The 27,805-nt window shown below is 59.6% G+C and overlaps 4 protein-coding genes, 1 long non-coding RNA gene and 1 other non-coding gene across 13 annotated transcripts in view; 3 read left to right on the top strand and 3 right to left on the bottom strand.

Annotated features, from left to right (window-relative positions):
* The window catches only part of RAB40C (RAB40C, member RAS oncogene family), a 33,364-nt gene extending 24,982 nt beyond the window's left edge, over positions 1–8,382 (top strand). For all 4 annotated transcript variants that reach the window (XM_053927497.2, XM_053927504.2, XM_053927484.2 and 1 more), the window contains exons 5-7: positions 5,165–5,242; positions 5,532–5,754; positions 6,545–8,382. In XM_053927497.2, the coding sequence (XP_053783472.1) occupies positions 5,165–5,242; positions 5,532–5,754; positions 6,545–6,825 (582 nt within the window). In that variant the 3' untranslated portion in view covers positions 6,826–8,382. The remainder of the gene's footprint in view (positions 1–5,164; positions 5,243–5,531; positions 5,755–6,544) is intronic.
* Positions 8,383–8,460: 78 nt separating this feature from the next.
* WFIKKN1 (WAP, follistatin/kazal, immunoglobulin, kunitz and netrin domain containing 1) lies at positions 8,461–12,511 on the top strand. The gene is made up of 2 exons (XM_024553455.3): positions 8,461–9,851; positions 10,548–12,511. The coding sequence occupies exons 1-2, from the start codon at positions 9,681–9,683 to the stop codon at positions 12,018–12,020; spliced, it is 1,644 nt and encodes a 547-aa protein (XP_024409223.1). The 5' UTR covers positions 8,461–9,680; the 3' UTR covers positions 12,021–12,511.
* A 1-nt stretch (position 12,512) lies between these two features.
* METTL26 (methyltransferase like 26) lies at positions 12,513–14,413 on the bottom strand. Of its 4 annotated transcripts, none has more exons than XM_024553408.4 (6): positions 14,155–14,408; positions 13,840–14,002; positions 13,563–13,622; positions 12,969–13,036; positions 12,805–12,883; positions 12,513–12,736 (listed from the first exon to the last, which is right to left on the bottom strand). In XM_024553408.4, exons 1-6 carry the CDS (start codon positions 14,349–14,351, stop codon positions 12,689–12,691), a joined length of 615 nt encoding a protein of 204 aa, XP_024409176.2. In that variant the 5' UTR covers positions 14,352–14,408; the 3' UTR covers positions 12,513–12,688. The 4 variants fall into 4 exon arrangements, 3 of the variants coding, with proteins under 3 accessions (XP_024409176.2, XP_024409177.2, XP_053783486.1); XR_011651436.1 differs by having other exon boundaries at positions 12,681–12,736; positions 12,969–13,161; positions 14,155–14,413; XM_024553409.4 differs by lacking the exon at positions 13,563–13,622 and having other exon boundaries at positions 14,155–14,410.
* A 317-nt stretch (positions 14,414–14,730) lies between these two features.
* Positions 14,731–14,801, bottom strand: TRNAG-CCC (transfer RNA glycine (anticodon CCC)). Its single transcript has one exon. It is a non-coding gene; the product is annotated as a tRNA-Gly (tRNA).
* Positions 14,802–17,438: 2,637 nt separating this feature from the next.
* LOC123479010 (uncharacterized) lies at positions 17,439–21,484 on the bottom strand. The gene is made up of 3 exons (XR_006654459.2): positions 21,364–21,484; positions 20,649–20,887; positions 17,439–17,640 (listed from the first exon to the last, which is right to left on the bottom strand). It is a non-coding gene; the product is annotated as an uncharacterized lncRNA (long non-coding RNA).
* A 156-nt stretch (positions 21,485–21,640) lies between these two features.
* Positions 21,641–27,029, top strand: MCRIP2 (MAPK regulated corepressor interacting protein 2). Of its 2 annotated transcripts, XR_011651437.1 has the most exons (6): positions 21,641–21,774; positions 21,880–21,997; positions 25,066–25,189; positions 25,949–26,076; positions 26,313–26,414; positions 26,646–27,029. XR_011651437.1 is itself a non-coding variant. In XM_024553411.3 (5 exons), exons 1-5 carry the CDS (start codon positions 21,723–21,725, stop codon positions 26,714–26,716), a joined length of 471 nt encoding a protein of 156 aa, XP_024409179.2. In that variant the 5' UTR covers positions 21,641–21,722; the 3' UTR covers positions 26,717–27,029. The 2 variants fall into 2 exon arrangements, 1 of the variants encoding a protein (XP_024409179.2); XM_024553411.3 differs by lacking the exon at positions 25,066–25,189.
* The last annotated feature ends 776 nt before the right edge of the window (positions 27,030–27,805 follow it).

A 27,805-nucleotide genomic window follows, 5' to 3' on the forward strand; every position in this document is an offset into this window, starting at 1 on the left:
TGTTTTGGGGGCTCTCGCTGTGTGGGGTATGGCTCCAGGTGGGTCTGCACTCAGCAAAAGACGGGGCCTCCTGTCACCCCCTCATCTGGCTTGGGCTCCTTTTTGCCTTGTTAGTCAGGGCTGATGAAGTCTGCAGCTGCTGTGGCGCTCTGCACCCGGCTGATCTTTCTGCTGCGTGAGACCTGAGGGGCCGAGCCTGCGGCAGTGGCCTGGCTGAGCCTGCTTAGGTCTTGTTGGGGACTCCGACCCGCATCTTCCTCCAGGGCCTGCCTTAGAAGGGGCCTTTCAGACATGGTGGGAGGCAGGGAGAAGCTGAATGCGGCATTTCTCTCTGCTAAAGGGGGTGCCGAGGACCCCAGGCTGGGCTTGGCAGCTCTTATTGGGAGCTCCTACAGAGGTGTGCATGGTGGCACCTGGAGCCCTAGCTTGACGGTCCCCCGCTGTTGGTGCTAGTGTTGGGGGTCCTGCAGGAGCGGTGACTCACCAAACAGTTCCACCGGGAGCAGCTGACCCTAAATAATCAGGACGTGGGTCACAGCTGGGAGGCATCTGCCAGCACCCCATGTCAGCACCAGAGGTGGGTGTAAGTCGCAAGAACTGCCTGCGGAAGCCACTTCCCTTCAAATGAGCGTGTACCGTGGGTCCCTTTTTATTTTTAAAGAAGTGACTGCAGCCCTGGCAAGGTGGCTCGGTCGGTTGGAGTGTCATCCTGCACAGCAAAGGGTTGTGGGTTCTATCCCTGGTCGGGTCGTGCATACAGGAGGCAGCTGATCAATATTTCTCTCTCACATCAGTGTTTCCCTCGGTCTCTATCTGTCTGTCTGTCTGTCTGTCTGTCTCCCTGTCTCCCCCTCCCTCTCCCTCTAAAATCAGTAAACATACCCTCGGGTGAAGATTTAAAAACCAGATTTTCTACATGCAGGATGAGAAAGCTGTGTTCCGAGTGGCAGTGTTGGTTACCGCGAACAGCGGCGTGACTGAGTTCTGTTGTCTTCCTTTTGCTTTTGAATATCTCCTCATTTCTCTGCAACAAACACGTAATGACTTTGCAATAAGGAAGAAAGTGGAGAGACAAGGGGGCAGGAATGAAAGGCCGTCAGGAAACGTCGAGGGCATGGAGACGGGCCCTGAGAGGGCTCGGCTGCTCTGCACACGCCGGGCGCGGGCGTGGGGCAGCGCACGGGCACTCGCTGGTGCCCAGCTGGCTACGGGCACCAAACCTGCCTGGGCGTCTGCCAGAGCAGGGGTGTCTGGCCTTTTGCCGTCTCTGGCCACATTGGAAGAAGAGTTATCTCAGGCCACATATTAAATACTTTGCAACATGTAATCACAAAACGAAATCTCATAATATGCTTTTAAGTAAGCTTACAATTTGGTGTTGGGCCGCGTTCACAGCCATCCTGGGCTAAACAGTGTGACTGTTGTGGGGAGGCAAGCACTGTCATCCCATCCTGGTTCTCTCCGAAGCATGCAGTCCAGTCGGTTGTGTTTGCTGTTGCCCTCGCTTTGATCCTGGCAGTTCTTGCTGACTCTGGGCTGAAGGAGCCAGGTGCGTGTCTCAGGCCTGAGTGGTGAGTAGTGGGCTCTGCTCGACGCTGCCCCGGGGTGCCCTTTCCTCCGTGTCCTTGCTTTGCCGTCCCATTTCCATCCTGCCCGACGGTGGCAGCGCAGAGGTGAAGGCGGTATCCAGAGTAAGCACTGCCCAGCTTCGCTGCTTCGTGGCCCCTGACGGTACGCGGAGGATCAGGACCGGCTGTCCCAGTCACTCTCCTACCCTTGGCTAAGCCTAGCAAGACCTTACGGGCCGCTCAGGGCCCAGGTTACAAAAGCTACTGCCAGCCCCTGACTGCTGTCACCTGTTCAGCAACAAAACTGTCTTGTGGTTCTTACCATGAGAAATAACCCTCCTGTCCCCGTCCTCCTAGACCAGGGTGTCAGACTCATTTTCACTGGGGGCCACATCAGCCTCGCGGTTGCCTTCAAAGGGCCGAATGTGATTTTAGGACTGTATGAATGTAACTGCTCCTTAACTAGGGGCAAGGAGCTCGGCGCTGCCGCCAGGTAGAAGCAAGGTGCCGGGCAGATAAAACAAGGTAGAGGGCCGGGTTCGGCCCATGGGCCTTGTGTTTGAACCTGTGTCCTAGACCCATGGCCCTTGTTTTCTGTTGCCGAGGTCCAAGGTGGCCACTCCTGGCCCCGGGAGGCCAGTGCCTCTGCTGCTGAAGAGAGCAGGTCCCCTGGGCTCAGTGTGCTGAGGGAGCTGGCGGCAGGGTGGGTGGGGGGTGGCACGTTCTGCTTAGTTGAGGGTGTGGGGTCAGCTGGAAGAGTAGGGCCAGGCTCTGGTCTCCCTCTGGAGAGAGAGGAATCAACCTGTTCACACAAAAAGGGTGCACATGGAAAATGGTCTGGGGTGTGCATTTTCCATTCAGTGAGTGCTAGTTAGGACGCAGTGACGCACCTGGTCGCTGACCCGGTGGGTGGCTGTCCGGGCCAGGGACCATTTGACAGTTGCTCCTCACTTTCAGTGCGTCACTTGCTGCTGGGCAGAGCCTAATGCTTGCAGGGTGGGGCAGAGGCTTCCAAGCACAGCCCGTGTCCCTGGGAGCTCCACCATACAGATGAATTACACGTGCCAGAACTGAACTGCATTTTTAACAAATGCACCTCTCTACCTGAGTTGCGGTGGTCGTTGCACAGGTGTATACATGTATTTGCCCAAACTCCTCGAGCTGTTCATACTTAAAATCCGTACATTTTCAGGTGTTCAAGCTATAGCTTCATAAATAACTTTGACAACAAGCATACCCACTGCTAGGCCCAGCTGTTCTGCTTCTTACAGGTTGAGCCATATATACTCAGAGTTTATATTAAAGTCAGGTGAAGTTACTTTAGAGCCAGCGGCAGCACTGACCAATGAGCTTGGCAGGAGGGTCACCTGTGGGGAAGGGCCCAGGTTGGGGACCGTGCAGGGGGGCTGGGCGCTTTGCTCTGTGACCCGTCTGTGATGGGAATGGGCAGCGCTGTGCAGAAATGTCAAGAAACAATGGCAGGTTATTCCTTGGGGGGGGGGGGTGCTGGAGGAGTGGGAGAGCTGTTATTTTTACCCCAAGAACACCGATTTTTAAAAATGTGAGCATGTCTTCCTTATATTATATAAGGAGCAGAGTACAGTGAGAATCTGTGTGCCCTCCTCCGTCTGCCTCTCTGAGGGAGACACAAGTGACCCCCGTGGCGGGTGGTTCTGGTAACAAAGGCCCTCATTTGATTTCCCTGCTAAACGCACGATCACTGTGGTCCCTGCTGCATGTGATGAGCTCTGTGTCCTTCCTTCCTGGGATTGGTGGTGGGGGTCTCACACCCCACCCAACTGGGGACCTGGCCCACAACCCAGGCATGTGCCTTGACTGGGAATCGAACCAGCGACCTTCTGGTTCACAGGCTGGCACTCAATTCACTGAGCCACACCAGCCAGGGCTAGTTTAAGCTTCTAAATGTTACATAGGTAAGCATAAGCAAGAAGATAAACCCTCATCCAACCTTTCAAAATGTGGTTACGTCCCAGAAACGTTTTCTATGCGGCGTGCCGGGTGTTGATCTTCCTGTTTGACGGCACACACCTGGTGCTGTCTGGGGCACGGCCTCCCACCGTGCAGTCCGAGGCACGCCTGCCCAGGCCGCAGGGGCGCTCTGAGCTTTACCGCTGTTACTCTCTCAGCTCTGAGGCCTACTCGGCAGCCCCGACTGCGCATGCAGTTTGTTTGTGCTGTGATGGACATCTGCGAGGGTTGCTCTTCGGACACATCCTCAGTGATTTCTTAGGAGGAGATTTGGAGGGTTGGTGGCACGTCCCCACCACCCCAGACCAGAGTCCCTTGTGCCCTAGGCAACAGGACTCACTCCTGCTACCACGTGCTTCCCTTCCAGTTTCACTCTGTCCTCATCAAACTGGTTTCTGCTTCTTCAAATTGGGCTCAGTGGGGTCTTTCCTTCCAGGCATAGCCCTTCCTCCTGGGGCTGCGGGTGGCTATGCTTGTTCTGTACAAGGCTTTCCATCCAGAGAGCAGGAGTCACCGGGCGGTGGGGGGTGGGGGGGCGGTGTGTGGGCGTGTGGGGTTAAAGTAATTGCTACATTTCTCTTAACAACACCTAGGGGTTACACTTGAGTCTTCAAAAATTTGAAGGACATTTTAAAGGGGAAAGTCTTTAAAATCACTGGTTTTGTGTGGACACTTGCTGTGCCTTCCACCGCAGCTGCACTTGTTTCCTGCCTGTGTGTGATGGAGACAGGCTGGATGAAGACAGGGCCGGATACGGAAGGTGTGAGCCTGCTTCAGAGTGGAGAGCAGGGCCAGGGGGCGGGGTGGGGGTCTGGGGATGCTCACTGGAGTCACCTTCCTGAGGCCTGTGACAAGTCACTGCGGAGACATTCAGGGCAGATGGAGACAGCCCACAGCTGAGTTCTGAGTTATTAACCTCTAAGGGATGCAACAGAGAAGTCCCATAGCAAACCCTCTGCTGGCCAGTGGGGTTGCACGCGCAGCTGCCTGAGTGACTGACATCCTAGGTGGGACACTCAAACACCTTTGCTCGGCTCCTCCGGCACCCCAAAGCAGAGTACACTGCTGGACAGTGTCAGGGACGCCGTCCACCCCTGTCTGCCAGGGTTGTCCGCAGGGTCTGCCCCTTACCCGAGGTCTGCCGGGCCTCTTTCAGCCCCCGTGACTTCTAAACGGTCACAGGATAGTGCTTATGATGTGCTTGGAGGAAAGAAGTTGAAAAAACAATGTCAGTTCTGCCCCAGCCAAGTCACCAAGGAGGGGGGAGACAGCATTGAGCCTGTGACATCCTTGACCGTCGATGACATTGCTGCCACCCCACATGAGGGCATCCAGGGTCACATGGGCCTGGCCACAGCGAGGAGACACAGTGCCCAATACCAGAGACCCCTCTTCAGTATGACCGGCCACCTCACAGTGTGTGGTCTGCGCTGCCATGTGTTACATAACCTGCGTGATCCCCTGAGAGCTGTCTGGCTGTGCCAAGTGTCCGCACGCTGCCTTGGCTAGTGGTCAGAGTGTGTGTCCCCGCGGGGGCTCCGTGCTGGAACAAGAGGCCTCCATCTGGCCAGCCCCTCAGCCTGGTGACACCTACGTCTTCCTTGCAGGGGATCCTCCTGGTGTATGACATCACCAACCGCTGGTCCTTTGATGGCATTGACCGGTGGATCAAGGAGATCGATGAGGTAGGTATCCCTGCACACACCCCCTTCAATGGTCGCCCCCTTCCCAAGGCACCTGTATTCCCACCCCCACGGGAGCCTCCGTGGCTCCCATGTGCTGCCTGTCCGGTGGCCTGGCTCTGTGCGTCCTTCCTTACACTGATCACTGTGGCACTTGAAGGCCAGGGTCTCATGCCTCAAGGGGCCACGGCTCATGGGTCCGAGCCCTACCTTGTCATAGAATCAGGGGGTGGGGACAGCTGGGGGGGGCATTCTGCTTTCATGCCTGTGCTGAGTCCTCTGCTCCCTCAAGCATGCACCTGGGGTCCCCCGGATCCTGGTTGGGAACCGGCTGCACCTGGCCTTCAAGCGGCAAGTTCCGACAGAGCAGGCTCGTGCCTACGCAGAGAAGAACTGCATGACCTTCTTCGAGGTCAGCCCGCTGTGCAACTTCAATGTCACCGAGTCCTTCACTGAGCTGTCCCGCATTGTGCTCATGCGGCATGGCATGGAGAAGATCTGGAGGCCCAACCGAGGTGAGGGCAGCCCGGGGGCCGCTGGGGCCTGAGACCTGAGTGTTGCAGGTGGTGGACAGGTGACCCTTCAGAGGTTGTGGTCCCTCCCAGGTGTCCAGGCTACCCAGATGTGGACTTCCACAATGCACTGCGGCTGAACCAGCCTCCGCCCCGCGTGTGCTCTAATGGGGGGCCCTGGGGTTATGGGCGGGAACTGTGCATTACACCATGATGATGCCCTCATGCTGGGGGCGGGTGCTGTGGGCCCTAGTGTGTCCTGGAGCAAGCAGGGGAGTGGCTTCTAATCCCTGTGTACTCACTACCCTGTCCCTCAGGCTCAAGCCACGGCCTCCCAGAGGTGCCAGAGGTGCTAGTGTTCCTGGAAGCTTCAGCCTCCCACAAGGTGCTGAGGCTGTCTTTAGGTGTGGGTGTGGGCTGCTAAGCCCTCAGAAGTGAGGTCCCAAAGGACACATCTCAGTATGCAGCTCTAGGGAGAAAGCATGAGCAGGGCGCCATCTAGGGGCTGCTCCCGATGGTGCCTGGCACCAAGTGGAGTAGTGGAGCGTCGAGAGTCCTGGCCTGGGTCCAGCCCCACTGAGCATCATTTGTATCATTTGTGCTCATCTGGACAAATGGCAGTTGGTTCCTCAGTGTTCCCCTGCCTTAGGTCCTTAGGCTCCGAGATCTCTTGGCACCTCACTTCCTCTCTCTCCAGTCTGAATGCCCCCCACCTGACACCTTCCCCGTTGCTGACCCCCTCCCCCATGGTTTGACCCTTGTCATCTGACTGCCCCTCTCTGACCCCCACCAGTGTTCAGCCTGCAGGACCTCTGTTGCCGCGCCATTGTCTCCTGCACCCCCGTGCACCTCATCGACAAGCTCCCACTGCCCGTCACCATCAAGAGCCACCTCAAGTCCTTCTCGATGGCCAACGGCATGAACGCCGTCATGATGCACGGGCGCTCCTACTCTCTGGCCAGTGGCGCGGGGGGTGGCAGCAGCAAGGGCAACAGCCTCAAGAGGTCTAAGTCCATCCGCCCCCCCCAGAGTCCCCCCCAGAACTGCTCCAGGAGCAACTGCAAGATCTCCTAGCAGGGCAGGCAGGCGCTGCCCATCTGGATGTGCTCGGGGAGCGAGGTCTCAGGCTTGGGAAAGCTCCTTGCCGGATGCTGGGACAGCATCGTGTGCAGGGAAGACTTTGGCCACACGACCCCTCCTGGGAGTGTGGGGCACACCTAGTAGGCAGGTGGTCTCGGCCAGAGAAGCCCGTAGGACAGCAGAGGCTTGCTTTGAAACAAGCCCAAGTCCCCACATGCTCTGCCTGGCCCCACCTCAAGGTCCTGTGGGCCTTGCTCACTTTCTTATTTATATAGAAGATACTTCACCACTTTTATACCTTTTTAAAGGGCCAACAGGGAAGCCTTAATGCAGCCATGGGGTGAGCTCATGTCCGCTCGTGGGCATGAGCTTGGGGACATAGGAGATGGTGGGACTGGAGGAAAAGATGGGAAGGAATCTGCTACCACATACACTTCACATCGAGTGTGGACTATGTAGGGGCCAGTGGGGACACATGGAGCTTTGGGCAGCAATCTTGGACCCTGCTACCCATGCCAGCCTCTGAGCACGGTGGCTGGGGTGCCTACCACACAGTACCGGGCAGTGCTGCAGGTGTGGGCTCGGCAGTCCGCACAGTGGGGCTGCAGCTTCCTGGGTGACGTCCCTGAGTGTAGCAGAGCCATGGACTCCAAGCAGAGTGTCAGTGTTTCTGGGAGAGGAGAATGGGGTGCACCCCACATCCCTGCCTGCGTGGAGGCCCCTTAGGTCACTTGTACGTGTGTTGCTCTGTGAGATAGGCTCAGCCTCCGTGTGAGGAGCTGCAGAGCTGTCTGTAGGTGATAAACACTCAAGGCGCTGCCAGGCACTCTGCAGGTTCGGACTGCGTCGCAGCCCACTTGCCTTCCCGGCGTCTGAACCCCAGTCTTGCCAGCTTCTGTTCCCTGACCTTGGGTGTCACCCCATAGCTGCTCCTCGCCCAGGATTGCCCCTCCTTGAGGTCACGTGTCACCAGAACCATTCTGACCCAGTTCTTAGGCCACCTGGGGCCATCGCAGCAGGGGACCTCCTCCTGACCTGGCAGCCCGCTGCGAGCTGGGGGCCTGGCCTCCTTCCGCCTGCCTGGCTCGTGGCATGGCCGCTGGTCACTGGTGCTCAACTCTACCTCCTGCTGGGCTCTCCCTGGGCCTGAGACGCCCTCACTCTGGGACTCCTCTGTGGTGGGTGCCCTGGGGGAGCCCCCACCTGCTGTTCTGGGAGGCAAGTTGGGCAGGGGGCTGAGGCCCACATGAGCAGGGGCGACTGGGGACCCTGACCGAGGCCTGGCCACCAGCACGGTCAGGCAGAGGAGCTCCGCCTGTCCTGTCCTGCCAGTGGAGCCCCTTCTTTGGACTTTGAACCAAATAACCTGGACTTGATTTTGAGGGTGTGGACGGCCCTGCGTTCGCCACATAAACACTACCCTTTGCTGCTGACACTGGCGCCGTTCCTGAGCCCACTGGGGACGGGTTTTTTTCTTTGTACAGTAAATGTAATTCAGCTCTGACCTCCAGGCTGCATTTTATGTGAATTAAAGTGTCTGGTTTTACCTGGCTGGTGGGTTGGAGGTGTGATGTGGTGGGGTGGTCTGCATTCTCACACAGCGGGTCAGGTCTGGGGCTGCTTCATTGGTCCCTCCATTGCCCGTGACAGGTCTTGCCGACTGGCACACACCCTGGCCGTGAGGGCTAAGCGTGGCTGCGCCAGCCTCCCCAGTTACGGGTGAGCTGTTTCTCGGTGGGCAAGGCAGGCATCCCTCCCAGCCTGTCCCTCCCTGTTCATTAGTGAAGCAGAGGTGCCACCTTCATCCTGATGTCCTCAAGGGCTGGAACCTGGGATCTTGAACCCTCGCTGAGGGCCTTGGCAGGGCCTAACCTCTGAGTTCACTGCTGCCTGAGAGGGCCATGAACATGGAGCCAGAGACGCAGGTGGTAGGCCGTCCCCTGAGACTTCAGCCATGAGGAATGGGGGCCCTGGGCTATGCTGGACGCCCTGGAGGTCAGTGGGGACTGGGACACAGTTGTACTGAACGTTACCCCCATACTTGGGGCCTACTTAGGCTACAGCTTTGTGCCAGGGTTCTGAGCCTTGAGCCCTGTCCCAAATCTGGCCCATTGCCCCCACTCCCTGCCTGAGGTCCCTCTCAGGGCAGGCCAGTGGTGTCCTCTGCACCTGGGGTGTCTCTTGGCCTTACTCTGACCAGACCAGGCTCTTACTACCCTGCTTCCTGAGTCAGAAGGTCAGACACAGGGTCTCGGGGATGTTTTCCATCCAGTCTCAAAGCAGATGCTACTGGGGCCCCAGACCCCAGGGAACGGTTTGGAAGGGCTGATTCAGGCGGCCCCTGTGTTTGATCTCCCTTCCCCCTCCTTCCAGGTCCTGAACCCGGGCTGGGAGGGTCTGTGAGACTGCTTTGATCCCCAGAGCCCAAGGCCTGGATGGAGGAGGGCCTCCGGTTACAGTGTCCCCTCCCCTCCCCACTCTGGCCACAGCCGGCCCTTCTCCGCCCCTCAGTAACCCTCGTGGCCAGCGCCTCCGTTCTCCAGGGCCTCAGCCCCTCCCCCCACCAACGCCCCTGCCCTGGGTTGATCGGAGGGGCCAGGCTGGGAAAGGGGTCGAGCCAGAGCTCAGAGAGATTTGGAACCCAGCCAGCCCTTCCTACAGGGATACTGAGAGCATCTGCTTTGGGCTCAGACCTGGGGGGCCAAAGGAAAGCCCAGAGGATCAGCTAGGGGCCCACGGTCAGGGGCGCTGACCACAGGCCTGGAAGGGTGGATGCCTGAAAGGATCGGGCAGAGCGGGGCCTGGAGCACTGGCAGCCACACACCCCTGCCCCTGGGCCTGTGGTCCCCATGTCAGCCCCGAGGCTGCTCCTGCCGCTCCTCCTCATGGTTGGGCTGACCTCGGGGGCCAGCCTGCTGCAGGGGCCCGGAAGCCACCCAGGCGTGTGCCCCAACCAGCTCAGCCCCAACCTGTGGGTGGATGCCCAGAGCACATGTGAGCGCCAGTGCGTCGGGGACCAGGTGAGTGTGGGCACCACACCCACCCACCCGGGAGGGGGTTCCAGGGAACTGGAGTGACCTGGGGGAAGCCCAGACCCCACCCTTGCCTCCAGCCCTTGCAGTCCACTTCCTCCTACACTCTGCAGGGGTTTTAGGCCATGCTTCCTATGAGGGGCGTCTCAAGGCCCCCCCCCCCCCCCCCGTCTTTGCCCTTATCACTCTCCAAACCTGCCCACCCCTACTAGTTAATAAGAAAACTAGTCACTGAGTGTCTTTTCCCCTCCGTGTGTGCTGTTTTTGATTGAGTTCATCAGATACCACCACCGGGTTATGCATGTTCGCTCTCAGGACTGGCCAGGTAGAAAGGCAGGGGCCACATTTGGAGGCCCCACCCTCACAGCCTGGCCATGCATCCCCTGAGGGGGCCTTGAACATGCTGCCCGCCTCCCCTGGGCCCCGTCTGTACTGAGAGTAGTAACGAAACCCGCTCTGGGGGCTGGTCTGAGGACTCACTGAGAGGGCACCCAGGACTGGTCAGCGAGGCAGCTGTAGCTCACTGCACTGGATGCACAGCACATTTGTACAAACCTCAGCTTTCCAGAGGGGAAACTGAGGCTTGAGGAGACACAGTAGGGGCACACCGTATCTGGCAAAGCCAGTGCCCTGGGCGGGGCTGGGGGGCATTTGGACACTTGCTGAGCTGCCCCCACCCCCCAGGACTGCTTGGCCACTGAGAAGTGCTGCACCAACGTGTGTGGGCTGCAGAGCTGTGTGGCTGCCCGATTCCCAGAGGGTGGCCTGGCTACAACTGCACTGGTGGCCTCGTGCGAGGGCTTCTCGTGCCCGCAGCAGGGCTCCGACTGCGACATCTGGGACGGGCAGCCTGTGTGCCGCTGCCGCGACCGCTGTGAGAAGGAGCCCAGCTTCACCTGTGCCTCAGATGGCCTCACCTACTACAATCGCTGCTACATGGATGCAGAGGCCTGCCTGCGTGGCCTCCACCTGCACGTTGTACCCTGCAAACACATCCTCAGCTGGCCACCCAGCAGCCCAGGGCCACCTGAGACCACTGCCCGCCCGACACCCGGGGACACCCCTGTGCCACCTGCCCTCTATAGCAGCCCTTCCCCACAGGTGGTATATGTGGGGGGCACTGCCAGCCTCCACTGTGATGTCAGTGGCCGTCCGCCACCCGCTGTGACCTGGGAGAAGCAGAGTGACCAGCGGGAGAACCTGATCATGCGGCCAGACCAGATGTATGGCAATGTCGTGGTCACCAGCATTGGGCAGCTGGTGCTTTACAATGCCCGGCCTGAGGATGCTGGTCTCTACACCTGCACTGCACGCAACGCTGCCGGCCTGCTGCGGGCTGACTTCCCACTCTCTGTGGTTCAGCGGGATCCAGCCAGGGACAGGGCCCCCAGCACCCCTGCTGAGTGCCTGCCCAACACACAGGCCTGTACTGGCCCCCTCTCCAGCCGTGTCCTCTGGCACTTTGACCCACAGCGGGGTGGCTGCATGACCTTCCCAGTTGTCAGCTGTGATGGAGATGCCCAGGGCTTTGAGACCTACGAGGAGTGCCAGCAAGCCTGTGCCCGCGGGCCCGGGGATAACTGTGTGCTGCCGGCGGTGCAGGGCCCCTGCCAGGGCTGGGAGCCACGCTGGGCCTATAGCCCACTGTTGCAGCAGTGCCACCCCTTCGTGTATGGTGGCTGTGAAGGCAACAGCAACAACTTTGAGAGCCAAGAGAGCTGTGAGGATGCCTGCCCCGTGCCGCGCATGCCACCCTGCCGGGCCTGCCGTCTCAGGAGCAAGTTGGCACTGAGCCTGTGCCGCAGTGATTTTGCCATCGTAGGGCGGCTCACAGAGGTGCTGGAGGAGTCCGAGGCGGGCGGCAGTAGCATTGCCCGCGTGGCTCTAGATGATGTGCTCAAGGATGACAAGATGGGCCTCAGGTTCTTAGGCACCAAATATCTGGAGGTGACGCTGAGTGGCATGGACTGGGCCTGCCCCTGCCCCAATGTGACAGCAGGTGATGGCCCGCTGGTTATTATGGGTGAAGTGCGAGACGGTGTGGCCGTCCTGGACGCTGGCAGCTATGTCCGCATTGCCAGCGAGAAGCGCATCAAGAAGATCTCAGAGCTGCTAGAGAAGAGGGCCTGTGAGTTGCTCAATCGCTTCCAGGACTAGCCCCGCCTGCCCGTCCCTGCTGTCCTGTTCTCCCAGCCCCCTCAAATAAAAGTGTCTCCCAGGAGGGAACTTGTGGCTGCCGGTGCTGAGCCTCCCAGGGTTACCACTCTTCCCTCTTCCAGTCTGTAATCCAGCTGGGGTCCTGCCACCACACTGGGGCTTTGGCTCCAGTCCAAGATCACCGTGGACTCCCTCCTGGGGAGCCTCCTGTGTCCCTGCAGGAGCACAGACCTGGACCAGGCCTGGATGTGGGTGCCACTTCTGGTGGTAGGAGGGCCGTGCAGCCAGTTCAGTCCTGCCTCAGCAGTCCATGGGTCCTCTCCCTTCCTTCTCTGTTGCCCAAGTGGAGCAGCAGGGCCCAGGACATCCCCAAGCCCTGACCTCACAGGCCAGACTCCTCCTGCCCCCAGGAATGGAGGCCTTAGAGACACAGCCTGCCCACCTAGCACCCCCAGAGGTATGCCCAGGAGGCACAGTAGACTCAAGCAATAGGACAGCAGAAAGCACTTTATTCCCAGGCCCTCAGCAGCCCTGTGGACACTGACCAAAGGCCCCCAATATGGGCAGGGTTAGTCCCCATGGCCTGGTCTAGGGAGGCAGGGGCTGGTTGTCTGGGTTTGTCCCAGAAGAGGCCCACTGGGGACACAGGCATGCGAGAGAAGGAGGGGTTATTCTTTCCGAAAAATCAGGCACTTGTTGTTGGCTGGCATATCCACCTGGGAGAGAGGCTTGGCTGGAGAAGCTGCCCAGGGTGGCCACCCAGGCCCCCAGCCCTCCCACCTACCATCCTCTCCAGGAGCAGACCGCTGGCGCAGCCCAGGTCCTCCAAGAAGGCTGTGTCCCGAAGCCCCCACTCTGGGTTCCTGCAAGAAGGGAAGAGGCAGAGTTAGGGGGGGTCACCCTGCTCACCTGCCCTACCAGACAGGCTCCCCACCCTCCTGCTCTCACCTGCTTCTGAGGGTCAGGTCAAAGTCCACGTTACTCTGTGGAGAGATCTTCCCATTGACAGCATAGGGCTGTGGAGACAGGGCACAGCTGTCCACCGCCCCAGGGTCAGCCAATCTTCAGTCGGCCACTGGGCAGACTGGCAGGCTGGTGCCCAGAGGATGAGAAGGACACGCTGCTCCCTGTTCCCATGAGTCTAGGGGGTGCAGAGAGACTGTTTTTTTTTTTTTTGTAAATTCCAGAGAGATAGGAAGGGGGGCGGGGAGAGGGAGGGAGAGAGAGAGAGAGAGAGAGAGAGAGAGAGAGAGAGAGAGAGAGAGAGAGAAACATCGATGGCTGCCTCCCAGCATGTGCCCTGACCGGAGGTGAACTTGCATGGCTCTAGATTGGTCTACAGAACAAACTCCAACAAGGGAGCCACATCAGCCAGGGCCAAGGAGACTGCTGGAGAGGGGAAGATCTGGGCCTGTTTCCATGGTGACAGGTAGAGGGGAGAAGGCAACGGAAAATACTGAGACAGGAGTCCAGAAAGGAGGGGACAGCTGAGGCTGGCTGGAATCTGGCCAGGGGAGTTCCACGGGAGACAGGAGCACTCACCCCATAGGTGATGAGCAGCGCCTTAGGTTTGAGCAGGCGTCCTGCTGCCCTGAAGAGCCCCTGAGGAGCGGAGAGGCAGGATGGCCGTGAGGAACTTTCCCCAGGCCTCTGAAAGAGCACTTGTCTGGGGCTGGAGACTCAACCTGATCTCGCCAAGCCTCAATGCCTTATGAAATGGGACAAGCCAGGCACCCCGCTCCCTTCCAAAGCAGAGGAAAGGGTGACGCATGGGGGCAGGTAGCTGGCCCATGGGTGGCTGGCCCACGCTCCCACAGACCTTGGTGCAGTTCAGGGGGCTGATGTGGATCATGTTAATGCAGAGCAGCAGGTCCAGCGACTGCGGCAGGATCCCGCCCCACTGCTCCCAATCCCAGGTCACGTCCAGGTACAGCGGGGCCTTCACGTTGGACAGCCCGTGGGCTTGAGTGGTGGCCGAGATGCTGTCGGAGGAAAGCCCGTGTGTGGGAGTGGCCTGTACACCCGTTCCCGACACCACCTGCAGCCCAGCTCACAGCGGTCACAGTGGCGTGGGAGGCCGGGGTTCGGGGACTGAGCCCACTTTCACCGCGCGGAGTCCCGCCCTCCCCTGCACCTGTCCAGGCAGCGCTGGTCCACGTCGGATGGCTGCCACTCGGCATAGGGGAAGGCCCGCGCGAAGTGGGACGTGTGCTGGCCGGAGCCGGAGGCCACTTCAAGCACGTGGACGCCGCGCTGGGCCGGGTCCACGTACTGTCGCAGAACGCGCAAGATAGGTTCCTTGTTCCGCTCCGCGGACGCCGCTACCAACATGACCGCGAAGCTAGTCTGCCTGGAGCAGTAGTCCGGTCGCAGCGAGGCCCGCCGGGAGTTGTAGTCCGGCCGTCTCCAAACTCGCCTCCATGGACTACAGTTCCCAGGGGTACACGTGCAGCGGCTTAAATGGCACGCAATCCTCTGGAGGAGCGCCATGAGTGGCATCTTTAGCGGGTATCCGGCAGACGGTTTGGGCCGGGAGCGTAGACGCTCCTCAGCTGAGAACCCTGTCGCCGCGGCTGCCCTAACGTCTTCAGGGTACCTGCGACCCTGAAACTGTCGTTCGTGCTGCTCCGGAATGAATGGTCCCCTCGTGCTTCCCGCGGTCTTCCTTAGTTTATTTAGATGGGGGAGGAAAAACCTAAAACGAAACTAGTGCGCCGCCCGGGAATCGAACCCGGGTCGCAAGAATGGGAATCTTGCATGATACCACTACACCAGCGGCGCCTGTTGCACGTTTGTCGCTCGCGAGACTTAGGAGTTTATGATGCAACCTCCTCGCGCTCATCAACATCTTCACACGCGCGCCGCGACACCGCTACGGTAGCTGTAAAGCCCCGAGTACCGCAGCCCTCGACTAGGGTAGGAACCCTGTTCAGCTGCTGTCTATGGAAGTGGCAGTGTCTTTTGGGCGCCCGGCGCTCGAGGGGAAGGAAAGGGGATGAGAGAAGTGGTGTGTGGACTACCGGAATTCTGGCCTACGCCCTGGAAACCATGGCAACCGGGGGGTTTCCAGGGCCGAAGCCGGCGGGAGTCCACGGCGGGTTCCTGTTGGGGCGGAGCTTCCGGTGGGCGAGGTTGCGGTTGGGCGGGGTGGTCCCAGCTTGCAGGAACTGGTCAGGCCTAAGGGAGGGATTTCTGTGATTCTCACGGTTTGTGTGTGACACTGAGGTGACCGGCGCTAGCCGGGGGTCCGGGGATGTTGTGAGGGGTCTGTGACCCCTCGATCAAAACGGAGGCTGATTTGTGTCCAAGGTCTTCCCTGAGTTTCAGCTTGGGGTTTGTGTCTCAGAGGAGCCCATTTTCGCAGGCTGAGGGCCGTGCCCTGCAGTCAAGACTAGCTTAGCTGCTTTGATGGGCAGTTTTTCCCGAGCGATACCCTCTAACTGACTGCACTCAGACCCGGACCCAGACCTCAGCCTGGGACTTCCCGCCAGAGGGCGTGCGGGGTCTGAGCGGGGGCCCTGGTGACGGTCTGCTCGGACGTGGAGGGCACTGGGTGGTGCGGGGTTTGCCGGTCCTGACGGGCCCCCTGGGGAAGTCCCACTCGGCGGGCGGCCCCCCGCCCTCAAGGAACACCCGTTGGCATTCTGCGTTGTGACCACTAGACTTCGTTCAGCGTTCTTTCCCATGTAACAATCTTGACTCGCTTTTTGCCTCACTTTCTCCTGGTTTGTGGGCTGAGCGTTTTGCGTGTCTCAGGGTGGAGGAGAGGTGTGTCTCAATGCACATCCCTGCCCCTGCCCTTCACCTGTGACCAGTGACGGTCACCTGCGGTCGGTCTCACTACCTACTACTCTCACCACCCAGGCCCCTCAACACGCCTAGTCCACCTGGAGGCATCAGCTTCCTGCTGGCTTCACCTGGGATTCCCTGGGCACAGGCCACCTCATGATAGCGTCAAATAATAAATATGTATTCCGTCTTTGTTCCAGTTCCTGGCATAGAGCTCCTAAAACACTGGGATTTCCCGAGTGATGGGTGAGAGGAGCGTTTATTAATAAGCCCCTTTCAGCTGTACCCTGGGTTCCTAACGCTGAGGGGACTCTGAGGACCAGGACTCGTTGCCAGAGGGACGCACCTTGTATTAGAGGGTGGGAATTTCAGCCCCTCTCCTGACCTTGCTGGAGGTTGAGGGCCTGAGGCTGACCTGATTACCAATGACCAATGGCTTAATCAACCGTGCTGGGTAATGGAACATCCATAAAATCCCTACCTGAAAGGGTTTGGGGAGCCTTTGGACTGGTGAACACATGAGGTGCTGGGAGGGCAGTGCTCCCAGAGAGGACATGAAGCTCCGAACCCTTCCCGCACCTTCCCCCTGCATCTTCTGTCTGCTGTTCCCCAGATGTGTCCTTTATGGTAGATCAATAAACCTAAGGAAAGCACTTCCCTGAGTTCCGGGAGCCCTTCTGATTATGGAATCTGACGAGGTCCGTTGTGGGAACCCCAGTTTATAGCTGGCCTGTCAAAAGCATAGAGAACTGGAGAATTGCTTGGTGACGACGTGTTTGATGTCAGAAGCGTTATATAGAAAGTTTTCCTTTACACCCCGTGTCCATTCAGAGGGGGCGAGCCTGAGACTGACCCATCTGCCTGCTTCCCCCATGTCATATGGGCTGCTTTAAGGAACTGCCCAAATGCCCAGCAACAATTTTAGCTTAATAGTACTTGATCTCGGGTTGATAACTACCTGTCACATCCATCACTGTAGGCTGGACGCTGTGTGAGCTGATATCTGCACTCACCAAGCTCAGCTGGGGACAGATGCAGCTGGACGAGGCCGAGTGGCAGGCTTTGCTGCAGGGTGTGAATGTGTGCATGTATGAGCTTATGTGAACACGTGAGCACACGTTTTCTGGAACGTCTTGGACGAGTATCAGACTCAGAGTGCCCACAGCGCAGCACCTCCCTCTGGTGTTGGCCTCAGGCCTCAGCCCAGGGCCCGATTCACTTCCTCCTTCAAGGGAGGCACATCCGCTACTGCACTTTCACCTCCAGACCTGTCTTGGGACCTGTGCGGGGCAGGGGGCGGGGAGGGGGTGCTCAGGAAGTGCCCGGTGACCGAGTGGTTCCGGGCAAGGTTCCCTACCTCCTCCCAGTCACACTTACCCGCAAAGGGGCTGTGGGGGAAGCAACCCCAAGTGCTGGCCCCAAGAGAGCCAGAGCCAACAGCAGGGCCCAGGCCTATGTGCCCACCATTCATTGAACCCCCTTCACCAGCCAGACTGGGGTCCTCACATCCTCCCGGGTCCTCACATCCTCCCAGGTCCTCCACATACCCCGGGTGCTTCCCCTCCGGCTTCCTTACCCACTCTCGTTCCCCTTGGTATGTCTGCTGTAACAAATTACCCTAACACTTGGTGGCTTAAAGCAATAGAAATTTATTTTCTCAGTTCTGGACAGCAGAAATCCAAACTAAAGATGCCAGCCCTGGCTGGTGTGTCTCACTGGGGTGGAGCGCATCCTGTAGACCTAAAGGCCAAGGGTTCAGTGGGGCACGTACCAGAAGACTACCAGTGGATGTTTCTCTCACGCTGATGCGTTTCTCTGTCCCCACCTCTCTCTAAAAGCAATGAAAAAATGTCCTCAGGTCAGGATAAAAAATAATAATAAAATAAAGGTGTCAACTCCCTCCAAGCCCATGGGAGTTTCCTTCCTCACCGCTTCCTGGGGGCCCCAGGCATTCCTGGGCTTGTGGCCACCTCACTGCAGATTGCCTCCGTCTTCACCGGGCCATCTCCTCCATGTGTCTTTGCGACCACATATCCCTCCCCTTTCTCTTACAAGGACACTCGTTGGATTTAGGGCCTACCCTAATCTAGGATGACCTTATCTCGAAAACTTCACCTTATTTACTCCAAATAAGTTCACATTCGGAGGTTTGGGGTACACATGTCTTTTGGGGGCCACCGTTCAAACCACTGCACTCAGGTTTGGGAATGGACTGGGCAATCCCTAGAAACTGGGCAGTGGGTGTGGGAGTGTCCAGCCAGAGCCCTTCCCTGAGGGCTACTGGCCACTCTTCCACTGGCAGGAGCCCGTTCTCCGGCCTGGGTTGGCGAGGACTGGCTTTCAGAGCTGGAAAAGGTACTAAGGATGGCTGAAAAGGTAAACTTCTTTCTTCTTTTACATAAAATTTTAGTATTGTATCTAGAAACTTTTTTTTAGGGTAGAAGAAGCACCAAGAGAGAGCCTAGGCGGTGCTCTGCTGTGGCTCTCTAGAAATGTTAATAGGGAGACATGACGCTGCCGTCAGCTCACTGCAAAGTCAGAGAAAGGGGGGCTATGGGGACAGGTTCAGGGTGTTAGCCCGGGACGAGCTGCTGCTGCCTGTTTGCTCTCCAGGCTGCAAGTCCCGAGGAGACCCTTAGAGTCTGGAAGAAAAGTAAAGGTGCAGGCCTGAGAGGGAAAGGCGAGGGTGTGAGCATCTTTGTAAAGAGAAATGCAGTACCTGTTTTTATTACGATAACTGGGGTCAGTGAGGCAAAGGCCTTTTTTCACCCCAACAACCCTGTTTTCTGCGTGCTGGCTGAGGCCCCTCCCTCTCCAACTCCAGGATGGGTTTCTAACCTCTAATAGGGAAAGTTGCTGGCTGCAAAGTGCTGCCTCCGCAGGACCCAGCTTTAAGGACAGGATGATCAGAGTGTTACATGAAATTTCCCCGGGCTGAGAGAGCAGAGAGAGAGGTTAACAGTTCTTAACGTGGCAGGCTAGGGGGCTCTAGGGGACAGCGTAAGGTGGGTGGGGGTACTGGCCTGAGATCTGCCCAAGCTCAGGGCAGAAACACACGCTCGCCTGGGGAAGGGCGATGGCCTGTTCCAGGAACTAGCACAGCCCAGCACGCCTGGAGTGCAGGAGAAGGGTCTGTTGTACGGTCTCTGAGGGGATTTAGGGGAAGCTGGCTGGATCTAGTTTCAGGGTCCCACAGTAGTGAAGTCACTGAACGATCTCTCCACCCGGGAAGGCCAGGGAGGAGGTGGCAGGGCTGGGGAGGGCAGAACCTTGTGCTGACTGGGATTCCTATTGGTTCAGGAGAACCAAGCTGAGTTCTTGGGGGCTCTGGCCAGACCCATCCCGTGCCCCTTGGATGCCAGGCTTTGTCCCCAGGCCAGGGTGTGTCTTGTGCTCATAGTAGGGTTCTGGGAGCAATGAGGCTGGTAAGGCCCCTCTGGGCGAGGCCTGGGCCCCCTGGCTGGTGCCCCCCACAACCTGGCCTTCCTCTGTCCTCAGTTTCCCCTATCCTCTTGGCTTAGGGTCTCTTGGAGACCACTGGGCTCTCTCACACCCCTCTAGCTCCCTGCTTGACCTGCACCCCCTCCCCTCCCGCTTGTCAGGATCATTCCAGTCGGGCTGGTTTCCCCAGGGCTCTGGACCAAACCTTTGACCTCAGACAAGGCCTGTGGGCAGGGCCAGGACATTATAGCCTTGAGGCCTTGGCCACCAGCTTCAGCAAAGGCTGGGACCGCCTGCTCATTAACGTGCCCTGTCCTTCCCCTCACCCAGGCCAGCCTGAGGAGCTCTCAGAGAACCCACACTTCAGGTGGGGATGCACTCCAGCGGCTCGCTCCCTCTGCCAGGAGCACAAACCCTCAGGACACAGGCACCTCAGACCCCTCACCCTGTGGCGTCTCCCCAGAGTGCAAGTGAGCAGCGTGCTCGAGACCACCACCAAGGCCAGCACAGATGATGCAGGAACACCCTGGCCTTGATACTTTGCGGGGAGGGATGGGCACTGCAGCGGTGGAGAGGGAATCCTGGACTCCCTGTCCACACTCCTGTCGGAGAGGCCCAGCCCGCATCTTGCCCCTCGGAGTCAGAGGCCTAGCTCGGCCTGAGGAGGCAGCTGGTGTGTGTGGGGGGGCGGGAGCGGGGCAGGGGGGGGTGTTGCATTTGTCCTTGAGCCTTGCTTCGGAGAAGATGCAGAGCTAAAGGGCTGTGGGGGGGGGGGGGGCGGGGGGGGCACATGACAGGAAAGACAGCCCAGCCAGCCCCGGGATGCAAGCAAGCCTCCTTCAGGGTCTCTGAGCAGGCCTGGTCACCTTACACAGGCACATGGGGTGGCCTGGTGAGGGGTCCCTCCTGCTGGTCTGTTCTCCTCTACACCCCTTTCCTCTTCCCGTTGTGGCCTCTGCTTATTATCTGCCCTGGCCTCTCAGCTCTGCTTGGCGGGGAGGCTTTAAACCATTCTGCTCTGAAGGTGGGGTGTGGGGTAAAGGGCTGGGTTTGCTCCAGAAACCCACTGGTTCACTGTGCTGAGGGCAAGCCCCCTTTCCCCGACTCCGAGGGTGCAGCAAGGTCCCATTGGACAGCCAGGCCCTGGTACCGGCTGGCTAGAGCCTCCTCAAATATTTGTAGGAGCTGAGCAGGACGCCTGAGGGCCGGAGGTGGTTGCATAAGCCTGGGGGCAGATTCCACTACCCCTGGACAACGCAGGGCAGAGTCTGTTTTCTTGGGTGAGAGGATGCTAAGAATTGAATCAGAACAAATGCAGACAATCTAGGCCCTCAGGCTCACAAACCCAGAACCCAGAGTGGTCTGGTTCCCCCTCCCCCCACTAGGTCCCCAACTCACAAGCTGGGACAGCCCTGAGCAGCCTGTGAGCTGGGGAGGAAGGTCACCTTCATCTGCTTCTCAGGAAGGAACCCTGTGGTGTAGAACTCTCCTTGATAGATCTGCCAGGTGGGTTTGGGTGCAGTGCCATCCCCTCCTCCCCAGGCCTGGTTCCTGAGCCTTGAGGTAACGTCAGTGCTGTGGGTCTTGCGGCAGACCTCTCTGCCTCCGGGACGGTGGGCAGGGCAGCTGCTCTCTCCCTGCAGAATGAAAGGCAAGCCGGACGGCCGTACCCACCCTCTCTCTCACCACATGCCATCTCCACTTGGCTCCTGGATTGGTAAATGGCCTCCCCGACTCTGAAGCTGGGGGTGCGCCTGTGCATGGAGGCTTAGACAGCGAGCAGAATGCACCCCACTGCTCCTGTCTCGTGGGGTGGAAGGAAGATTCGGAGGGAGTCTGTCAACTGCCCAACCCCAGTGGGCCAACCCCCTTTTCTCTGACCCCCTCAGTCCCAATACCAGGCCAAGAGGGACCCCTCACATTGGCCCCGCCCATCTAGGCCCCTTGGCTGAGGTCACCGACAAGAGTGTGAGCTCTCTCCCTTCCAGGGCGCGCGCAGAGCACCCCAGCGCCTGCTAACGGCAGGGGCGCCGGCTTCTTGGACATCACTGCTGACCAAGCAAGGGCCTTGGGCGAGACTCATCCGCTATCTGAGGCTCGCCCCTTGGCTCACCTGGCCTCCGGGCAGCGCAGTGGACTCGCTTCTCAGGTCCCATGACACTACCTCTGTCTTGGCCTTGGGCCGTGTGGGGCGGGACGCTTGTTCTCGCGGTCTCCTCTGTGCCCTCCCCCGCGCTGGTTCTGGTCAACTCCGGCAAAGAGCCGGAGCCTAATCAAAGCGCGCGGGCCCTTTAAGAGCCGGGGGGCGTGTAGCGGGCTCGTCCCCTCCCCGTCGTGCCTGGACGTCAGTTAAAGGGGCAGCACCCACTGCGCCCGCCTAGCGCGAGCTCCGGTGGAGGCGCGGGACCTGCCCGCGGGCCTGGAAGGCGAGGGCGTGCGTCCGAGCAACGCGCGGGCGCGGCCCTCCGCACCATGTACACCATTACTAAGGGGCCCAGCAAGTTGGTTGCGCAGCGCCGCACAGGTGCCCAGGGACGGGCGGCGGGTTGGGCCAGATAGGGGTCTGTGCGCTTGGACAGCCCAAGGTCCAGATGCGGCGGCGGCTGACCTGCCCTCCCTTTACCTGCAGGGCCCACGCAGCAGCAAGTAGAAAGCAGGCTCGGCGAGCTCCTGAAATGCCGGCAGTCCACGCCTCCCACTCCGCCACCCACGCGGGCGCAGCCACCAGGCCCCTGGCCCCTGTCAAGGTAAGACTCGTGCGGCCCAGGCCGGAGTCCAGTTTTCCCTCCCCCCTCCGGCCGCCCTGGGGCTGGGAGGGTGACCTTGGGGAAAGGTTAGTGGAGACCCGACCACGTGCTGGGGGCGGGCGGGCACGGAGGGGCGGGGCAGAATGACCCCGTCCGCCCCGCCCCCGCGAGCTACTCTAGCCCCCACACCTCAGCGTTTCTCCCTCACCTGGCACCTAGCTGGGTCCGAGGGGGCTAGGCTCTATGTGCTAGACACTCCTACTGCGGGCCCTGTGGGACCCCGAAAGAAAGTTGAGTAGCTCCAAGGTCGGAGGGACTTTAGGCGTCTGAATCAAATGTCCCGGCGACCTTGGGCTTCAGAGGCCAAGGTTTAAGGCGAGCTGCTCAGGACTCCTCGGGTACAGCATGGCCCAGGGCGCTGGCCCTCAAGGATGCTGTCTTTGGCTACCAGCTTCCTACTTGCAGAGCTCACTGGGTGAAGGGCGCATGTGGTTCCCCTCTGGCCCTGCCAAACCACTGCCCTCCTCTGCCTTTCACCCCAAACACCGGGTTGCCCTGCAGATGATCAGGGCTCGCTGGGGACTGCAGTTACTGCTCTTTCTGACCAGCAGTTTTGCTGGTGCCAGGAGCCCGAGGCCAGCCACAGGAGGCTCAGTGCTGGACGCTGGGCCTCCACTCTACCTGGAGGTCAGATTGCCTCACCCCACCCCCAGCCAAACTTTTTACTTGGCCCAAGCCCTGGCCTTGGCTTCAAGTAATCTATGCATTTCTTGGGCTCTTGGCTTTGGTGTAGGCCCGCACAGGCTGAGGGCTCCTGGCCTAGGCTGTGGGTGAGGGCAGCACGCTCGAGGCCCCCAGAGGCAGTGCTGAAGAGGACCTGAGGGGGAGGGTGCTGGCTAGGGGTCTTCCTAAGTTGAGGACAAACAGCCTCCCAGGTTGGCCAGGAGGTCAGGGATATGCAGGCGCACATGCAGGAAGGGGGAGGGTTGGGTTGTCCTTCAGCCTGCTCCTCTCCCTCAGTTACAGGCCTCAAATGCCACAGGTGGGGGCACCCTGTGGGGGCCCTTCTGGGCTGAGTTCCTTCCCAGGGGTCTTCTGCTGGGGGCATTTTGATAACTTGGGGTACAGTCCTAGTGAGGAAAATGTGCTAGGCCAGACACAAGCATGACCTCCTGGGGAGGGACCCAGGCTGTGCTGTGACACTGCTCCATGTCCTGGACCTCAGTCCTCACAGCCACCTTACCTCCCAGAGGCGGAAGTGAGGCGTGGGTATGTAGCTACCGCTGGTCACCCAGTCAGGGAGCTTGGGGCTGGAACGGCCCAGGGTGCTCTCTACCTTCTTACCTAGAGAAACTCCCTGCTGTCCTCTCCACGGCCCCCCCGCTGGGGAAGGCCCTGTGGCAGGGCTGAGAGTGCTGTTGAAGGATGTGGGAAAGATAGTACAGAGGCCTTAAAACTCCTGCCCTGGCTGGTGTGACTCAGTGGATTGAGTGCCCGCCTGTGAACCACAGTCTCAGGTTCAATTCCCAGTCAGGGCACATGCCTGGCTTTCAGGCCAGGTCCCAGTAGGGGGCGCATGAGAGGCAACCACACATTGATGTTTCCCTCTCTTCCCTTTCTATTAAAAACAACAACAACAACAACAACAAAAACCCCCAAAACCTCCCAAAGAGGCCTGACCTGTCTTTCAGCATGCCCTGAGCCAGCCCGGCACATACAGCCTGCCAGGACAGGTCCCAGGTCAGTAGGGTTCTGCCAAGCTGGACCTGAGGGAGCTGGGCTGCCTATCCAGGGTAACCCTGTATCCTGCTGGGTGCAGAGAAGTGGTGAGCAGGAAGAGCGTGTGCTGGCTTTACTGGTTGCCCCTCCCTCCTAGGTCACTCCCCCTTCCCTGAACTGCCCCCTCCCAGTCCCTGTGGCCTTAAAGACACCCCACTGGGAGGCCAGAACAGCCAGCCCTCCTCCACTCCTGCACCTTCTCATGGGGCCACTCGCTAACCACCCTGACTTCCTGCCCACCTTCCCTGCTTTCTTCTCTTCTCTGCAGAGCCTTTTCACTAACCCCCATCCTCACCCCAATTTGTCCAAGAGGAAGGGGCTGTCTGGGCCACTGCTACATCCATCCTGCAGGCCTGGTGCTCTGCAGGTGCTCACAGTGTCGGACCTGCTAATGTCTGGGCTTGGGTTCTATCTGGTCATGGGGTCTGGGTGCTGCCCGTGGTGGTGAACGGGCCACGTGGGTCTGTACCTCTCGCAGCTCTTCCTCCCAGTCAGAGACAGACAAGAGAGAGAATCAGATCAATGGAGGTGACAGAAACTTTTGGAAGAAGATAAAATGGGGCCACATGACCACCAGAGGTGGAGGAACCTCTGGCGGAGGTGCAGGAATCAGGCGGGTAGTAAAGGGGGCTTGGGGCCTGTGCTGAGCAATGGGCCTGGAGGTCAGACGGATGTGCACTTAAGTCCCGATGCTGCCACCCACTCACAGCATGTGACCTTGGATAGGCCACTTCCCTCTTGAGCCCAGGTTCTTGGGCTGAAAACCAGCAGGTGGTCTACCTTGAGGATCGTGGAGGGGATTAGGTGAAAGGATGCCCCTGTTGGTGCTGAGCAGAGACTCGAGTGCTGTGGGCTGGAGCTTGCCTGTTGGCAGTGTCCCTGGGAGCAGGCACTGGGTGGCCTTCATCCACAGGAGCACGTGGGAGCCCGAGCCCTTTCCCCCAGAGGGCCTGAGTATGGGCTTTATATAACCACAGTAACTGCACGCAGTGGGCAGGGGGTGGCCAGGCTGGAGGGGCAGGCGGGTGCCAGCCACCACCTTGGTCCCTGTGATTTGAAGCCCAGGGCTGCAATTCCCTTCTGTTTTTCCGTCTTCAATTACCAGCCTGCAAACTTACCTGAAGTTTGCAGCCTTGCAGGGGGTTGGGGGCGGGGCAGGTGAGAGGCTGTCCAAGTCACGCCTTACGGTTTGTGCAGCTCAGACTGGGAGGAGCTCTGCCCCTCTAGATTCCCTGCAGCCCAGAGCTGGCAGGACTGGTGCCCCGTCAAGACGCTCCTCTTTATTTTAGTGCCCCTCTCGGCCAAGGAGGAAGTCCGAGCGGCGGTGGGGCACCTGAGCCCAGGATGGCGAGCAGGCGAGTGCCTGGCGGAGTGGCACGTGCAGCCCAGGACTCCTGGCTCCCACCTCCTGCTGTAGGTGCGGCCCCGCTCCCTCCACGGCCCATCACTGCCCTGGGTCCAGCTGGCGAGGATGGGACCAGTGGCCCACTGCAGATAGTATGCCCACCGGGCCAAGCTCCAGCACCTGGGGGCATTCTCCTCATTCAGCATTCCCACCCCTGTGGGCAAGAGCCTTGCCCTTGTCTGGGGCCTGCAGGGATGGGCTAGGGCTGCAGTCACACCCTCCCCATGCAGGATGGCCTACCCCATACTGGGTGCCATCCCTTGGGGCTCATCCCTATGGAGCCTGGAGCAGAGGCCACTGGACTCTTGTTTGGGCTCTTCTTCCCATTCTGGGGCATTGGCAAGATGGAGAAGCTTCTGTGAAGAGAAGATGGCCAGTAACTGTGCCTGGCGGGTGGGGTTGGGACAGAGTGACCTGGTCACAGCTCCAGTCAGAACCTGGGCTGTTGGAGGCCTGGCTAGTCCAGGAGAGGTGGGAGGCAGGTGGCAGGGGGTGCCTGAGAGCCTTGAGCATGGAGCCCTGCTGGGGGACTGGGACACAGGTATGTCTCACAGCCAGGGGCTGCAGGTGTGAGCTGAGCTGCTGGGGCCGCAGGCCAGCAGGAGAGAAGCCTTGGTCACCAGCTGTAGGAAGGTTGCAGTTCAAGGAAGGGCTGAGGCTGGGCCTGGCCTGGGGGTGGTGGGTGCAGCCTGAGGCCACTCCTGGGACTCTGCCAGGCATTACCCAGGCTTGGACAGTCACCAACCATGTCTTCCCTCTTTCCACAGTCCAGGGCCAAGGCTCGTGTTCAATCGAGTGAATGGCCGGCGGCCCCCGACCACATCCCCATCCATCGAGGCGACCCAGGAGACCTACACACTGGCCCACGAGGAGAACGTCCGTTTTGTGTCCGAAGGTAGTTTTGAGGCCCAAGGGTATGGCCTGGGCCACTGGTCCTCTTCCCCACTGTAACCTGACTTGGCAGCTGCCAGAGGGCTGGATTCTTCCTGGACTCTGGGCCTGTTTATCCTGTGACCATCCAGCAGGCTGCCCACTCCCACTTCTGGGCTGTGGTCCAGAGTGGCCACCAGGCTCTGGGGGATAGATAGGGTCCCAGGGGCCTGGTTCAGCCTGACTGCCCTCTCCCTACAGCCTGGCAGCAAGTGGAGCAGCAGCTGGGTGGTGGCCCAGCCGGTGACAGCAGTCCGAGGCCTGTGCAGTATGTGGAGAGGACCCCCAACCCCAGGCTGCAGAGTGAGCCCTTCCCCACCCTCAGGAAGTCCCCTCCACTCCCTCCCACCCTGACCTGGTCCCTGCCACGTCCTAGCCCCAGGGAATAGCAGAGGGGACTTGAACCTGACTCACATCTTCACAGTTACCTGCCACATTTGGAGTCGGGGTGAGGGGCTTGGGGTCAGCTTGAGGGGAGAGATGCAGAGAGGTTGGGAGGCACCATCACTGCTCAGCCCTCTGCTCTGCCCACAGACTTCGTGCCTATCGACCTGGATGAATGGTGGGCACAGCAGTTTCTGGCTAGAATCACTAACTGCTCCTAGCTGCTGCCTTGGAAGGAACACTGCCTGCACAGGCCTGGCTCTGCCCGTGGCAGACCCTCTGCGAGGAGAGGACCATGGCACCCTGTATACCCACTGCTGCGGGTCGTGTTTCCCTGGGCCAGGCTGGATGCCGGCCACACCTGAAGTGCCAGCTTTGGACTTTTGTACCTTCTGACCCCTTGGCCCAGCTGTCCCAGGCTGCCTGGGGCCAGGGACTGAACCTGTCTGACCTCAATCCTGCTCACTGTGCCTGGGGACCAGCCCCTGGGGCTGGCACAGTGGAGCTCCAGACTAATAAAGTCAAGAAACTGTCTTTTCAGAGTGCCTTTTATTTGGTGTGGTGGGGGCTGGGGGTAGGGCATCCTCTCCGCTGTGCCTGGGCGCTCTCCTGTGTCCTGACAGCGGTGCTGGGGCCAGCCCATCCTCCTTGAAAGTCTGTGAACCCTCCCTACCCCAGCTCACCCCCCTTCCCACTTCCTCTGCTTGTTGGTGTTGGCAGGTGCTAAGCCCAGCTTGGAGGCCCAGAGATGTTATTGCACGTAACAGGCCCTGGGATGGGGTCCCAGAGCCCCAGGATTGGGCCCAGGTCTCAGGACCCATGGTCCTGTCTCCCAGATCTGGCATGCGACAGTGGACGAAGGTGCACCACAGACTTGGGAGAGCCCTGGGCTTGAGTGTGGGAGCGGGGATTGCTGGGCCCTAGGGGCTTGTGGGGCACTGCTTAGCTTGTTGGGCGGCTGAGAAGATGAAATGGAGTACCCAGGTGTGCACGCCCGCCCCTTCAGAGGGTGTGGCCCGCCACTGGGGTTGCGTTTCATTTCAGATACAGGGATGGACCGCAAAACGAGTTAGGAACCTCTCTGGATCCCGCAGCTGGTTGTGCCAGAACCCCCAATAGGGTCCTGACTCGGAAGTGGCCGCAGGAACTTGGGGACGAAGGCTCCTTGCCCTAGGGTGCGACTGCGGAGAGACGGCCCGAGCAGGCGGTGCAGGGCCTCCAGTAGCCCCAAACGACTGCAGAAGCGGAATCTGGCGCCGCTAAAGTGGGGGTTGCGGCCCCGCAGTCACGTGGCGTCGCCGTCCAGAAGG

This window comes from Desmodus rotundus, chromosome 1 (genome assembly GCF_022682495.2).
Source record: "Desmodus rotundus isolate HL8 chromosome 1, HLdesRot8A.1, whole genome shotgun sequence".
NCBI lineage: Eukaryota > Metazoa > Chordata > Mammalia > Chiroptera > Phyllostomidae > Desmodus > Desmodus rotundus.

Bases quoted from the DNA above. Each gene is read 5' to 3' on its own strand.
- WFIKKN1 (XM_024553455.3), top strand. From the start codon at position 9,681: ATGTCAGCCCCGAGGCTGCTCCTGCCGCTCCTCCTCATGGTTGGGCTG. The intron at 9,852-10,547 runs GTGAGTGTGGGC...CCCACCCCCCAG, and splicing joins GCCAGTGCGTCGGGGACCAG to GACTGCTTGGCCACTGAGAA.
- METTL26 (XM_024553408.4), bottom strand. From the start codon at position 14,351: ATGTTGGTAGCGGCGTCCGCGGAGCGGAACAAGGAACCTATCTTGCGC. The intron at 14,003-14,154 runs GTGCAGGGGAGG...TTCCTCCGACAG, and splicing joins GACCAGCGCTGCCTGGACAG to CATCTCGGCCACCACTCAAG. The intron at 12,737-12,804 runs GTAGGTGGGAGG...CCTCTCTCCCAG, and splicing joins GTCTGCTCCTGGAGAGGATG to GTGGATATGCCAGCCAACAA.
- MCRIP2 (XM_024553411.3), top strand. From the start codon at position 21,723: ATGTACACCATTACTAAGGGGCCCAGCAAGTTGGTTGCGCAGCGCCGC. The intron at 21,775-21,879 runs GTGCCCAGGGAC...CTTTACCTGCAG, and splicing joins GGTTGCGCAGCGCCGCACAG to GGCCCACGCAGCAGCAAGTA. The intron at 26,077-26,312 runs GTAGTTTTGAGG...CTCTCCCTACAG, and splicing joins CGTCCGTTTTGTGTCCGAAG to CCTGGCAGCAAGTGGAGCAG.